Source organism: Phoca vitulina, unplaced genomic scaffold, assembly GCF_004348235.1.
Source record: "Phoca vitulina isolate PV1807 unplaced genomic scaffold, GSC_HSeal_1.0 scaffold47, whole genome shotgun sequence".
NCBI lineage: Eukaryota > Metazoa > Chordata > Mammalia > Carnivora > Phocidae > Phoca > Phoca vitulina.
Window position 1 is genome coordinate 2,070,831 of NW_022589750.1, and position 12,545 is coordinate 2,083,375.

The 12,545-nt window shown below is 56.1% G+C and overlaps 1 protein-coding gene across 3 annotated transcripts; it reads right to left on the reverse strand.

Annotated features, from left to right (window-relative positions):
• Positions 1–526: 526 nt before the first annotated feature.
• On the reverse strand, positions 527–12,472 carry LOC116649173 (asialoglycoprotein receptor 1-like). 3 transcript variants are annotated; one of them, XM_032431716.1, is made up of 9 exons: positions 11,287–12,472; positions 4,173–4,262; positions 3,048–3,164; positions 2,810–2,905; positions 2,643–2,714; positions 2,461–2,547; positions 2,220–2,371; positions 2,027–2,133; positions 527–1,949 (listed from the first exon to the last, which is right to left on the reverse strand). In XM_032431716.1, the coding sequence occupies exons 2-9, from the start codon at positions 4,237–4,239 to the stop codon at positions 1,793–1,795; spliced, it is 855 nt and encodes a 284-aa protein (XP_032287607.1). In that variant the 5' UTR covers positions 4,240–4,262; positions 11,287–12,472; the 3' UTR covers positions 527–1,792. The 3 variants fall into 3 exon arrangements, with proteins under 3 accessions (XP_032287607.1, XP_032287608.1, XP_032287606.1); XM_032431717.1 differs by lacking the exon at positions 11,287–12,472 and adding an exon at positions 4,479–4,669 and having other exon boundaries at positions 2,027–2,130; XM_032431715.1 differs by lacking the exon at positions 11,287–12,472 and adding an exon at positions 4,479–4,669.
• Positions 12,473–12,545: the final 73 nt, after the last annotated feature.

Below are 12,545 nucleotides of genomic sequence, written 5' to 3' on the forward strand. Positions count from 1 at the left end.
GGGAGCCCAATGCAGGACTCGATCCCGGGACTCCGGGATCATGACCTGAGCTGAAGGCAGTCGCTTAACCAACTGAGCCACCCAGGCACCCCAAACATGTTTTGTTTTAAGATTTTGTTTATGTGGGGCACCCACTCCCCCTGCTTGTGTTCCCTCTCTCACTGTCTCTCTCTGTCAGATAAATAAATGAAATCTTTAAAAAAAAAAAAAGATTTTGTTTTTTTATCTGACAGAGAGAGAGCACAAGCAGGGGGAACAGCAGAGGGAGAGGGAGAAGCAGACTCCACGCTGAGCAGGGAGCCCGATGCGGGGCTCTACCCCAGGACCCCCGGATCGTAACCTGAGCCGAAGGCAGCTGCTTAACTAACTGAGCCAACCAGGCGCTCCTATTTATTTAGGGGGGGGAGGGGCAGGAGGGAAGGGGAGAGAATCTCAAGCAGACTCCCCACTGAGCAAAGAGCCTGATGTGGGGCTTGATCTCATGACCCCAAGATCATGATCTGAGCTGAAATTAAGAGTTAGACGCTTAACCAACTGAGCCACCTAGCCTCCCCAATGTATTATCTTTTTAATACATCATTTGATTGGGTTTGCTAATGACTTATATAGGAATTTTATCTTTCCGGTCCTTATAGTGGAAATTCTCTATTCAAAATTTGTTAAAACTCGCTTGATGGCCCAGTATTTGCTCATTTTTTTTTTTTAAATGTCCCAGTGTACTCGAATAGAATACATACACTGTGGTAGATGATTTGTTAATAAATCCCTGCTTTCCATTCTGAGGGGTTTTATTCTTTTTCAAGTCCCTTGAGTTGAAACTTAGCTTATTTCCATTCAACCTTGTTTTTTAACAAATGTGCTTCAGTCTATATATCTTTCCTCCCGAGAACTGCTTTAGACCATCCCACAATCTCAGTATGTAGTGCTCTGCTCGTTCATTTCTCAATTACCTGACTGCTTCACTTTTATTTTCTCTTACAGTCAAAGTTATCTGGAAAGATGGTGAGCCCTTCATATGCTGATAGATCTGTCTCTGTCTCCACTTTTGTCTTCATTCAATGTTTGCTGATAATCCAGTGAGTGTCTGCAAAGTCTTAATCTGTTCGTTCCGTGAACTCCCATCCTGGGTTGTGGATTCTGTTTATTTGGGGGCTTCTCTGCCTCGCTCCTGGTTTTCTGGCTTTCTTTGCAGGTTTAGCGGTTCTCGGTGGTAGGTTCATCTTCATGTTCACTGTATTTGTTGCCTGTCTGTGGATACTACCTCTGTCCCCTGTAATGCACGCAGCGGACACCAGTGAGTTTCATGCAAAGCCTCTGAAGCACTGGACACATCGGGGTGACTCTGGTCCTAGGGGAACTGCTGCAGGTGCAGCGGTCCCCAGCAACGGGACACCGTTACCGGGGAGACTCAGAACAGAAGCCCTAACTCCCATCCCTGTAAGCACCAAAGCCCATGGGGTTCTCACCAGGCCCCGCGGCCTGCCCCAGGCTTCCCACCAACCAGCCCACTCCCGATTCCTAATGCCCAATAACCAGACAACGCATGGCACGTTTAGAGTATTTCTGGTCTTTTTACTCTAAAAAAGGACGACCATACTCTGCAGGCTGCGGCAGGTGACAGGGGTTTCGATCTCCCCGCCCCGCCAAACGTTCCTCAGACAGCGTCTTTCCCCTTCCCTTAAAACCCTGGATGAGCCATCCCCGAGACAGTGGAGGAGCACCCCCCCCCCCGACGGGAGGGTCACGGGGCAGGTGGAGGCACCGAGGAAATAAATTAGGGGAGAGGAGGCTCCTAGCTGGCCGGCTCGCGCGCTGTCTCGCACACCCAGCGGTAGGGTCTCTGGCACACGTCGTCGTTCCAGCGGCCGTCGTCGGTGAAGTGCGCGCAGTCCTCGCCTCCCCCGAGCCCGTGCCCGTACCAGTCGTCCGGCTGCTCGGGCCTCCAGTTCCTGCGGAGACGAGCGGATGTGCGCCCCCACCGCCCCCTCCAGCCGAGCCCCGGGGCCACTGGGGCGCGCACACTCACTTGAAGCCCGTCTCGTAGTCCGTCCCGTCCACCCACTTCCAGAGCCCACTCTGGTCGGTGAGGCCCATCCAGGTGTTCACAGGACCCATGTGGTGCTGGACAAACTTCTGGGGACAGGGGAGGGGGTGGTGAGCGCCCCCCGGAGCCGCCAGCCCCGCCCCCCGCCCCTGCGCGCCAGCCCCCGGGCGCTCACCTGCTCCTCCCAGGAGCCCACCACCACCAGGTGCGCGCTCTCCAGCTGGCAGTAGCGGTCCGCCTCGGCCCAGGACTTCCCGGAGCGGGAGAACCAGTAGCAGCTGCCCTCGTACTCCAGCCAGTTGACCGGGCAGCAGGCCCTCGCCGAGCCTGGGGGGCAGGGGAGGGCGGGGGCGCTGAGGAGCGGCCGGCGGGGCGGGGGGCGGCCGAGCGCGCGCGCGCCCCCGCCTCCTCCTCACCGTTGCCGTGGAGGACGGCCATCTGACAGCTCAGGCTTCGCAGGTCCGACACGAACTGCTTCACGTGCAACAGCAGGCCCGAGTGATCTGGGGGGCGGGGAGCGGGCATCACTCACGCGCACCGCCACACCCCTGGGTTTGGCCCGAGGGCCCCCCCGCATCACACATGCGGGGTCTCTGACCTTCGCTCAGGTCCTGCTGCTGTTTCTCCAGCTGGGACTCCAGCGACTTCATCTTTCTGCCCACACTTCCTCCTGGGGGAGACACCTGCTCAGCGGCACCCCCCCGCATCCCTAGCGTTCCACGGCCCCCCAGCCCCAGCCCCAGCCCCAGCCCCAGGCCCCCTCACCCTGGCTGCTCAGGGCCTTGACCTCGACCTCGGCGCTCGCTGTTAAGTTGCTGAAAGTCTCTCTCAGGGCCTGCAGCTCCGCCCGCAGCCTGGAGTCTGGGCGGGGGAGACGGTGTGCAGTGGGCAGAAGGAGGGGGCCGCGTCCGCCGTCGCGGAAGCCAGCCCCCTCCCCCCCCCCCCCCCCCCCGCCCCAGCCCCCGGCGTGGCTCCCCTCCCAGCCCACTCCCAGGGCACCCACTCTGGGATCCGATGACACAGACAACCACCAGCAGCAGGAGGCCGAGGCCCAGGGAGAGCCGGAGGAGGCAGGGTCCCGAGCAGAGCCGCCGGAACAGCGGCTGCGAGGCGGGTGGCCCTAGCAAGAGGGGGGGGGCATCGCGGTCTCAGGGACACAGGGGCACCCGGGCAGCTCTGGGGCCACCGGACGACAGCGGGCTAAGGCTCCTCTCCTGGACGAGGAGGAACCATAGGGATTAAGAAATCTGGGTGGTTGGGGACCCTGAGCGGCCAGGGGCAGCTGGAGGGGGGCCCCCAGCTTGGCCCCGCCCCAGGCCGCCCGGGCCCTGAGCCTCTGCTGACACCTAGTGTCCGGCCTGTGTCACAGACGCTGATGAGCCTCTTCGAGCCTAGAGCTTGCCGGCCGCAGCCCGAGGAGTGGGTGGGGGGACGGGGTCGCTGCCTCCAGCCCACCCCAGAAAGGGGAGGAAAGGGGAGGAGGTTTCTTCCTCTCCCCATGAACCCCACTGCCCTGGCTGGGCGCAGGGACAGAAGACCGAGCAGCCAGAGTCCCCCGAGTTGCCCCCACCTGCAGCCCTCCCCCTACACCCATCCCCAAGGCCCCTCCTGCTCAGCCCAAACAGCATCCCTGCTCGCAGGAGAAAGAAGGGGGGCTTGTTTCTGTTGGATGGGGGCCTCATCCTCCTTGGATACTTGGTCCCTTGGCCTCCTCACCGAAGTCTGACCCCTTGACCAAATGGCCCCGGGCACCTGGGGCACTCACGCTGATACACACTCACACACGGGGCCAAGGCTCACCAGGTGTTCGAGGGAAGAAGGGGGACCTAACACCTCCCAGTTACTCCTGGGCCCCTGGATCCGCACCCCCCCCCCCAAGCTCCTGAGCAGTGGGCGTCGTGGCAACGCTCAGGAGGCCTGCAGAGGCCTGGGAGTCCCGTCACAGAGAAAGGGGCTCCAGCCCCACAGCCTCCACGTCCCCCAAGAGGGGACGGCTCAGACCATCTCCTGGTGAGTGGGGCAGACCCAGGGACAGGGGCAGGGTCACAGGAGGAAGGGGGAGCTGAGGCAAGGGTTCAAGAGCCACCTCACGCTCACCTTTCAGAACTGGAAGGAGGTGTCCCCTTACCTTGTCGGAGCTGATGGTCATTGTCCTCGTTGTCCAGATGCTGAAGATCTTGATAGTCATTTGTCATGGTAGGGTTGGCTGGACCTGGGCCTGGGACAAGGCTGGGGTTAGGGCTGAGGTTGGGGCCCAACGGAGCCGGGCTGTGGGGTCCAGTCCGTTTCTAAGCAATCGGTGGCTATAGGAAAACATTCTTTCTCCCATTCGCTCCCAGGCCTGACATCCAGACTTCTTCCTCTGAAGTTTTCCTGCCCAGCACCCCCCGCCCCACCCGTCAGTCCCGGTCCCCTGCCCTTCCTCCCCTTTTACTTGCTGACGGTCTTGAGGTTGGTTCCTGGATCCCTCAATGCTGTGCAGATCCTAGGCTAAGAAGGGGGCTGAAGCCTGGAGACTTGGGATGCACGGACAGCCCTACAGCCCTGGACGGTGGGAGGGGAGGGAGCAGGGTCCATACAAAGGCCCTGAGCACTGCGTGTCTGCGTCTGCGTGTGCGTGTGTGTGTATGTGTGTGTGTGTCCCAACACTCGGAACCTGGCATCCCCAGTGCCCGGGACTTTGGACAGTAAACAGAGGTGAAAAAGGATTTGGAACTCAGGGGATGTGTGGAGTGGGAGTGGGGGATGGGTCACCCCTGCTTTCCTCCCCAGGGAGGGGGAGTCTCCTGGTCTGTCCCTCTCCCCCTCACGCCCCTGCCAGTCACCCCGCTAATCTCTGCAGGATTTGGGATGGGGAGCCAGTCCAGAAGGCGCCATGGGAGCATGCACCCTGCCTCCTTTCACTTCCTGCTGCTAAATTTCCCAGAATTGTTGGTGTTTCCAAATATCCCTGACCAGGAAGAGGGAGCCTCACGCTCTGCTCTTGCCCAATCCGGGCTCTGACCCTGGCATCTGAGCCTGGGCCCCAGCCTCCCGTGGAGGCTCAGCGGCCAGGCTCTCGGGCTTGGGGCTCGCTGGCTTCACTCTCCCAGGGAGCAAAGTCCTCCAAGCAGCATGGGGGTGGTGCGGGGAGAGACAGGTGAGCAGTTTTTTCCCACCCCAGCTGGGACTGGTGCCAACAAGCTCCCATCGGCTCCTATTATGTGCCCAAGACTTCTCATCCCGGAACTCCTCTCATGAACCCCAGAGCTTAGTCCCATTTGCAGATGAGGGAACAGGCCCAGCAGGTAAGAGCTTACCCAGGGTCATAAAGTGCAAGGAAGGAGCAGAGGGAGGTCTAGAATGTAAGCCTCCCGACTCCAGGACCTGTGCTCTGTCCCCAAGCCACACCCAGAACCGGGATCCCATGCCATCACCGCGGCTGGGCCCTGGGGTCTGCGAGAAGCTAAAGTGCAGACCCTCACAGCCCCACGGGGGTTTCAGGGAGGAGTGTGTTGGTTTGAATTATGCTAAACTGGAAATTGGGCAATAGTAAAGATGTTAATTAGTCTCGCTTTAGGCCCCACATGAGAGGGTGTGCAAACCTTATGTTACAGTCATTTCAATGACAGAACTAGACTTTATTATGAGAGTTTTACATTATATGAGACCTTAGGAATGTGGTCCTTGCATGAAATATGAAAGGCCTGGGCGCACCCTCATCTGTCTGTGTCCTGAAAAGCCCCCTGTTGTTTGCACGCACTGGGACTGTGGCCAGTCATCTTGGGGACTGTGGGGCTGTGAGTTTAGCATTCTCTGATATCATCACTCGCAATCTGGTTTATTCAGGCAAACAAACCTATGCTGCTTTGGGCACAATAGTAGTTCCTCTTGCAGAAGCAGTGACTGGGAGGTAGCACAAGAGGGCTTCTGGGTAACGGAAACACTCAGCTTCTCGATCTGGACCCCGGTTGCATGGGCGTGTTCCATTTGTGAAACCGAAGAAAGCTGTGCACTTCGGATTTATGCCTTCCTCTGTTTGCATGTTACACTGGAATATGATGTTTCTGAAATCTGGTTTTTACCTGTAACCACGAACCCCAAACCCACTGATAAGGGAGCAGGATGCAGATCGGAGCTGACAAATCCTCTCCAAAGCCAATAGCTTTAGAATGGGAGTCCGAGGTGATAAAACAACGTGAAGAAAGCCAGACACACATGATACACTGACCGACCGGGCCACTAATTTACAAGTGAGTCTCCTGCAAAATACCAGAGACAGTCCGAAGAAACGGAAAAATAGCCAGAGAGAAAACTATGCCACAATGGTGGTGTGTTTATGCTGAGAACTCACCCACCCCTTACATTTATTCCTTTAATAATACATATCTTGGGGGCGCCTGGCTGGCTCAGTCGGTAGAGCCTGAGAATTTGATCTCAGGGTCGTGAGTTCGAGCCCCATGTTGGGCGTGGAGCCTACTTTAAAAAAGGAGAATATACATCTTAAATTATGCTAGGTCTTCAGGGACATAGAGCCTCACGTGTTAATTCTCTACTGCTGAGTAACTAAGTATCACAAACTTAGTGGCTTAAAACACAGTCCAACTGGGTCCTCTGCTCTGGAGAGATCAAGGTGCTGGCAGGACTGTTTTGGTTAATGGAGGCGAAGGAGAAAAAGAACATGCTTCTAACATGTTCAGGTGACTGACAGAGCCCAGTTCCTTGCAGCTATAGGACTGAGGTCCCCCCTTCCTTGCTGGCTGTGAGCCAGGGGCTGTCCTCCTCCCCTGCGGGCCACCCACGCTCCTTGTCACGTGACCCCTCATCTTCAAAGTCAGCAGCAGCCCGTGGAATCTTTCTTCTGCTTCAGATCTGACTTCCTCTACGCTTTTATTTTTTTTATTTTTGTAAAGATTTTATTTATTTATTTATTTCAAAGAGAGAGTGAGCACAAGCATGAGCTGGGGGAGGGGCAGAGGGAGAAGCAGGCTTCCCGCTGAGCAGGGAGCCCGATGTGGGACTCAATCCCAGGACCCTGGGACCATGACCTGAGCCGAAGGCAGACGCTTAACCAGCTGAACCACCCAGGCGCCCCTCCTCTATGCTTTTAAAGGGGCCCATGTGATTAGATTAGGTCCACTTGGAAAATCTTTTCTTTTCTTTTCTTTTTTTTTTTAAGATTTTATTTATGTATTTGACAGAGGGAGACACAGTGAGAGCAGGAACACAAGCAGGGGGAGTAGGAGAGGGAGAAGCAGGCTTCCCGCGGAGCAGGGAGCCCGATATGGGACTCGATCCCAGGACCCTGGGATCATGACCTGAGCCGAAGGCAGACGCTTAACAACTGAGCCACCCAGGCGCCCTGGAAAATCTTTTCTTAAGGCCATCTGTGCACACATTATATATGGTCATATATAAGGTCAACTACCTATAACATAACACAATCATGAGAGTGATAGCTCATCGTATCCAGGTTCCAGGGATGACAGCGTGGGATCTTGGGGGCCACCCTTAGAGCTCTGCCTACCGAACTTCACACAGAGTGACCCCACCCCCTCTGAGTACACTTCCCTGCGGGTTGTGGAGCTCATGCAGAGAGCAGTCCTGGGAGGCTGGGCCAGGAACCTGGCACTCCCACCTCCTGCACAATCAAGAAAGGCTCTGGAAAGGAGCTCTATCAGGTCAGCCTATAAAAGCAGGTAGGATTTCATCAGCAGTAATGAGCTAGTGACCCCAGGTAGAGGAAAGAGCAGTCCAAGAGATACGACCTGAGAGGTAGTGGGGGCCACCCAGAGAGCCTTGGATCTCAGGTTGCTGATCTGGGAATGTCATTCGGAAGCTCAGCGTCTCCAACGTGGGGAACGTGAACCCCAGGGGGTCACAAGATCATCCCCTGGGAGTGTGGCAAGAAAATATTAGCAAGTCACTTATATACATTTGTATCCTTAGTCTTCAGACTTCTACTCCTGTTAGTGACTTGTTGCAAAAGGGGGTCTCTTCACAACCTAGCAACTTAAAACATCTCGCTCTGCTCCTGAGGGCCAGGAACCTGGATAGAGCTGAGCCCCTTGGCTCTGGGGCGGGTCTCTCATGAGGTTGGAGGCCGGACGCCATCACGCCTACTTTCCTTTGAAGACTTGGACCAAGGCTGCAGAACCCCCTGCAAGGTGACTCACCCACAGCTCCTCACCACATGGGCCACCCCGCAGGGCTGCTGGGTGTCCTGACAACAGGGCAGCTGGCTCCCCCCAGAGCCAGGGATTCAGGGAGCCCAAGACAAGAGCCACAATTTCTTCCCCTCAGAGTTAACTCTCCATCATTTCCACAGTATCCTCGTGGTGACCCGGGTCAGCCCCATGCAGTGCACAAGGCATGGCTCAATGGGAGGTGAGAATAATTGGAGGCCACCGTGAAGGCTGGCAACATGTCTAGAATTAGTAAATGGGTGAATATATATTGGGGGACACGTGCTCGACAACATTTTACAGATGGGGCACCTGAACAACAAAGTTTCAGACCCTGGCTGCAGGCTCCAAGACCCACGAAGAGTTGCAGGCAAGGCAACTTGCCTCAGGTGTGGCCCTGCAATGAAGCGTGCCCCATGAGACATGGTGGGAAGGAAGAAGCCGGGACAGTCCCTGCTGATGGAGGAAGCAGAATAAAGATCCCCAGCACGACCGGTCCGACGGGCCCAGGACTGAGCCCAAGTGCTAGGTTCAGACTGCCAGGGAGAGAGGGGGAAAGGCCTCCAATCATGGGGTGAGTCAGAAGAAGGAAGTGCTTCGGGGCAGGGGGGACGCCCCAGAGAAGAGAGGGAAGGAAGGGCGCTGAAGGCTGGGGGATCCCCAGGAAGGGTGTCAGGGCAGGGAAGCCGAGCAGCAGAATGAGAGCCGCTCTTAGATCTGAGCTCACCTCGCCCTTATCTGGAGAGGGGCTTTAATGCCCAGCTCAGAGTTATTGCCGAGGTTAAATGAGAGGATGAGTGAAAAGCGCTTAGCACGGGGCCTGGGACGCACTAGATGCTCCGCATATGCTAGCAATCTGGATTCTTATCACTAGCAGCGCAGCCACAGCCGAGAGAGTGGGGTTAGCCCCCCAGGGCCTGTGAATGCGGGCAAGGAGGAAGGCTGGGGTCAGGACAGCCGAGCACATCTGTCCCCATCTCTGGGAGGGTGGTCAGCAACTCCCCTGGGGCAGAACTGGGGCCTGGCACATTGGCTGAGTGTGCAGAAGACGTGGGTGCTGAGCCCCCTCAGCCTTCGCCTACCCCCTCGCAGAGCACTTTCAGGTTTGGGATGAGCCTCCCTGGCTCTTGCCCCCCGCCCCCTGAGGTCTGGACTGCCACTCACATTGTCTGGCTGCAAAGTCAGGCACCTGGAAAGCCTCTCGAAGAGGTGACTGAGCTAATGAACAGAAGGCTCAGTGCTGACTTTCCAAAGAGGGTGCCCTGTGGCTCCCCAAATCTAGGAGAAGCTGAGCAAGGCCCGGGTGGAGATGAAGCAGGAGAGGTTAAGGGAGTGGTGCACGGGGTTGGGGGCTCAGTCCTGGGAGCCCCCACAAGGGAAAAAGTTCCCCCCATAGCCCCTGCTGCTGGGTGAGAACTTTCTCCGCTCTGGCTTCTCAGTGTTGGGCCAGCCAGGATTCTGGGACCCGGGACCCGGCGCACATTTTCCCACCTTTTATTTAGAGGTGTATGTTTAGAAAAAATTAAAACGCCCCGTTTGCACGTCTGGGTGGCTCAGTTGGTTAAGTGACTGCCTTCGGCTCAGGACTGGAATCCCAGGATTGAGTCCTGCATCGGGCTCCCTGCTCAGCAGGGAGTCTGCTTCTCCCTCTGACCCTCCCCTCCTTGTGCTCTCCCTCGCTCTCATTCTCTCTCTAATTAAAAAAAAATAATAGGGGCGCCTGGTTAGCTCAGTCGTTAAGCGTCTGCCTTCGGCTCAGGTCATGATCCCGGGGTCCTGGGATGGAGCCCCGCATCGGGCTCCCTGCTCCGCCGGAAGCCTGCTTCTCCCTCTCCCACTCCCCCTGCTTGTGTTTCCTCTCTCGCTGTGTCTCTCTCTGTCAAATAAATAAATAAAATCTTTAAAATAATAATAATAATAATCTTTAAAAAAAATAAATAAAACGCCCCGTTTCCAGGTTTTATTTAACTGAAGAACAGACCAAGAGGCCAATAGCAATCACGGTCCCCACTTCCTAGCGGGGGCAGGGCTGTGTGCCGAGGACCTTGTGCGCGCCGCGCCTTTATTCCTCGCGGCAATCCAGCGAGGTCGGCGGTTGTTCCCATTTTGAGCTCGAGAAGCTGAGGCTCCCACAAGCTGCGCTCTGAGCCGGGCCCCAGCGCCCGGCCCCCTCTCGGCCTCAGCGCGCTGCGCCGCCCGCCCGGCTCTCTAGCGCCCCCTGCCGCGCCTTCGCGCCCCGTGCAGGGCAGCCCCGCCGCGCCCACCTGCTTTGCAGGGCACTTTCTATCAGACCCACGAACCGCTCACTTCTCTGACCCCTCTCCTCTCTGTTTCCTTCCCCCCGGCCCGCTCCACCCCAGCGACCTCCTTGTGTCCTCCGGCACCCCCAGCTTCTTCCCCCCTCGTCCTTCCTCGCACTCTCCACCCGGCACACCAGCCGCCCCGCGCTTCCTCACCCTGCGGGCCCGTAATTCAAGTGCTGCTCCAAGGAGACGCCTGCCTGAGCACCCCGTCTACACCAGCAAAGACGCGCACCGCACCGCACGGCCGCTGTCTTTGCTGGCTAGGACCATCATCATTTTTGTGATCTGCATTCCTTCACGTCCTGTGCTCTGCAGTCCCCACTGCGAGGACCCCAGGGCCCTGGAGAGCCAGGATATTGCACGCGCAGCATTTCAAACGCTGCTTGGCACCCAGGGAGAGCCAAATAAGTACTTGCTGAAAGAAATGGAGGGGGAGTGAAGAAGAGGAGCCAGGATTGGAACCCCAGTCTGCTTGGGAATCCAGTGCGCCTATCCACTCAAACATACGGTCTCCTTAACCGGCCAGGGAAGAGCTCTTTATAGATTTGGAAGAACACACCACAAACTGCCAAAGCGCTTCCCTCTGAGGAGTATGTGGAATGAGATGGGGAGGGAACTTCTTTTTTTTTTTAACCATATGCATTTCTATATTTATTTGAATTTTTATAAGGTACATGTATTCCTTTCAGAATCTAAAAAGTGATGCATGCAGAATTAGGTGATTCTACCCCTTCTCAGTGAACTCTCCTTAACCCCTTAGATCTAGACACGTTACCTTGCACACACCTTCCTCAGCTCACAGATTTCTCCCTCCGGCCGATGGTAGAGAACATCAGCACAGCCTCAAACCATCTGCTCCTACGCAGAACCAAGCTAAAAGAAGGATTATTTGAGAAACGTCCTTGGAAGCAGTGCTTCTGCACCCAGCAAAACATCAGAGTCACCTGGGAGGTTTCCTGAAACGCAGACCCCCAGGGGCCTACCCCCAGGATTCAGTGGGCTGGGTTGTTTAGAGCCCTGCACATTAGTTCATGTGGGGAGATCCACGGACAGGACCACTGGTTTAAGTGACACCCCGCTAGAGATCTCTAGCACGCTCCTTGGATCAGCTTAGGCCCTGGGGTGGATCTTTTTCGTCCAACTCTTAACTTCTGCACTGTTCCGGGCTTAACCATCTCAACTCTTAGCACCCTCCACCTTAGCCTCCCCCCTTGGGGCCCCTGAATCAGAGGGAGCCAGCAATGGTTCATGGATGCTGCAGCTGAGGTCTTCCCCGCAGGGGCCTATCAAGCATATGAACAGCGGCAGAAGAAAAGCCAAGAACCGATACCCTACACAGGAGCATCTGAGAAGCTTCAGCGAGGCTTAGGGTCAGGAAAATCTGACTCCCTAAAAGAATCAGAGCTTTTTTGCTCCTTTATAAGAAAGAACTAGGTAATGGACCGTTTCCTTTTTTGCCCTGTCTACCAGGAAGCTCAGAGAGCATATTTCCTCTCATAGCTACTGCATCTGTTTTGTTTTTGTTTTTTTTTTTTAATCTTTGGTATTGAGGTTCCATTCTCCTACCCTGATTATTGGCAAAGCTGCTTCGAATCTTTCTATAGAGATGAGACATAAAGAAATCTAATAACGGCATTTCTTATCAACCAAATCTCTGTAAACCTCACTGCCAGAGCCCAGCTCTGTCCACAACTCTATGAACCTGAACCAAGAAAGTTTCTTCTATATTTTCCTTTCGAGAGCGTCATGCTGCCCCAGACGGCCCAGAGAAGTGATCAGGGCTGGGCCAAGTTTGCAGGGACCCTATACCGGTCTGGCCTCTTTCTGGGTCAGTGACTTTGGACAGTGCTTCCAGCCCTTCCCAGGCCCATGCTTCACTACTGACTCAGGGTCCCTGGTTTCAGGTTCCCTCCGAGACCCCTTTCAGGGCACTCTCCCCTCTCTGGGCTGGCGTGAAGAAGGATCTGACTACCAGGCCCATCCCTACGCTCCCACCCTGACTCCCTCCTCACCCACGTCCCAAATAACCAGGCC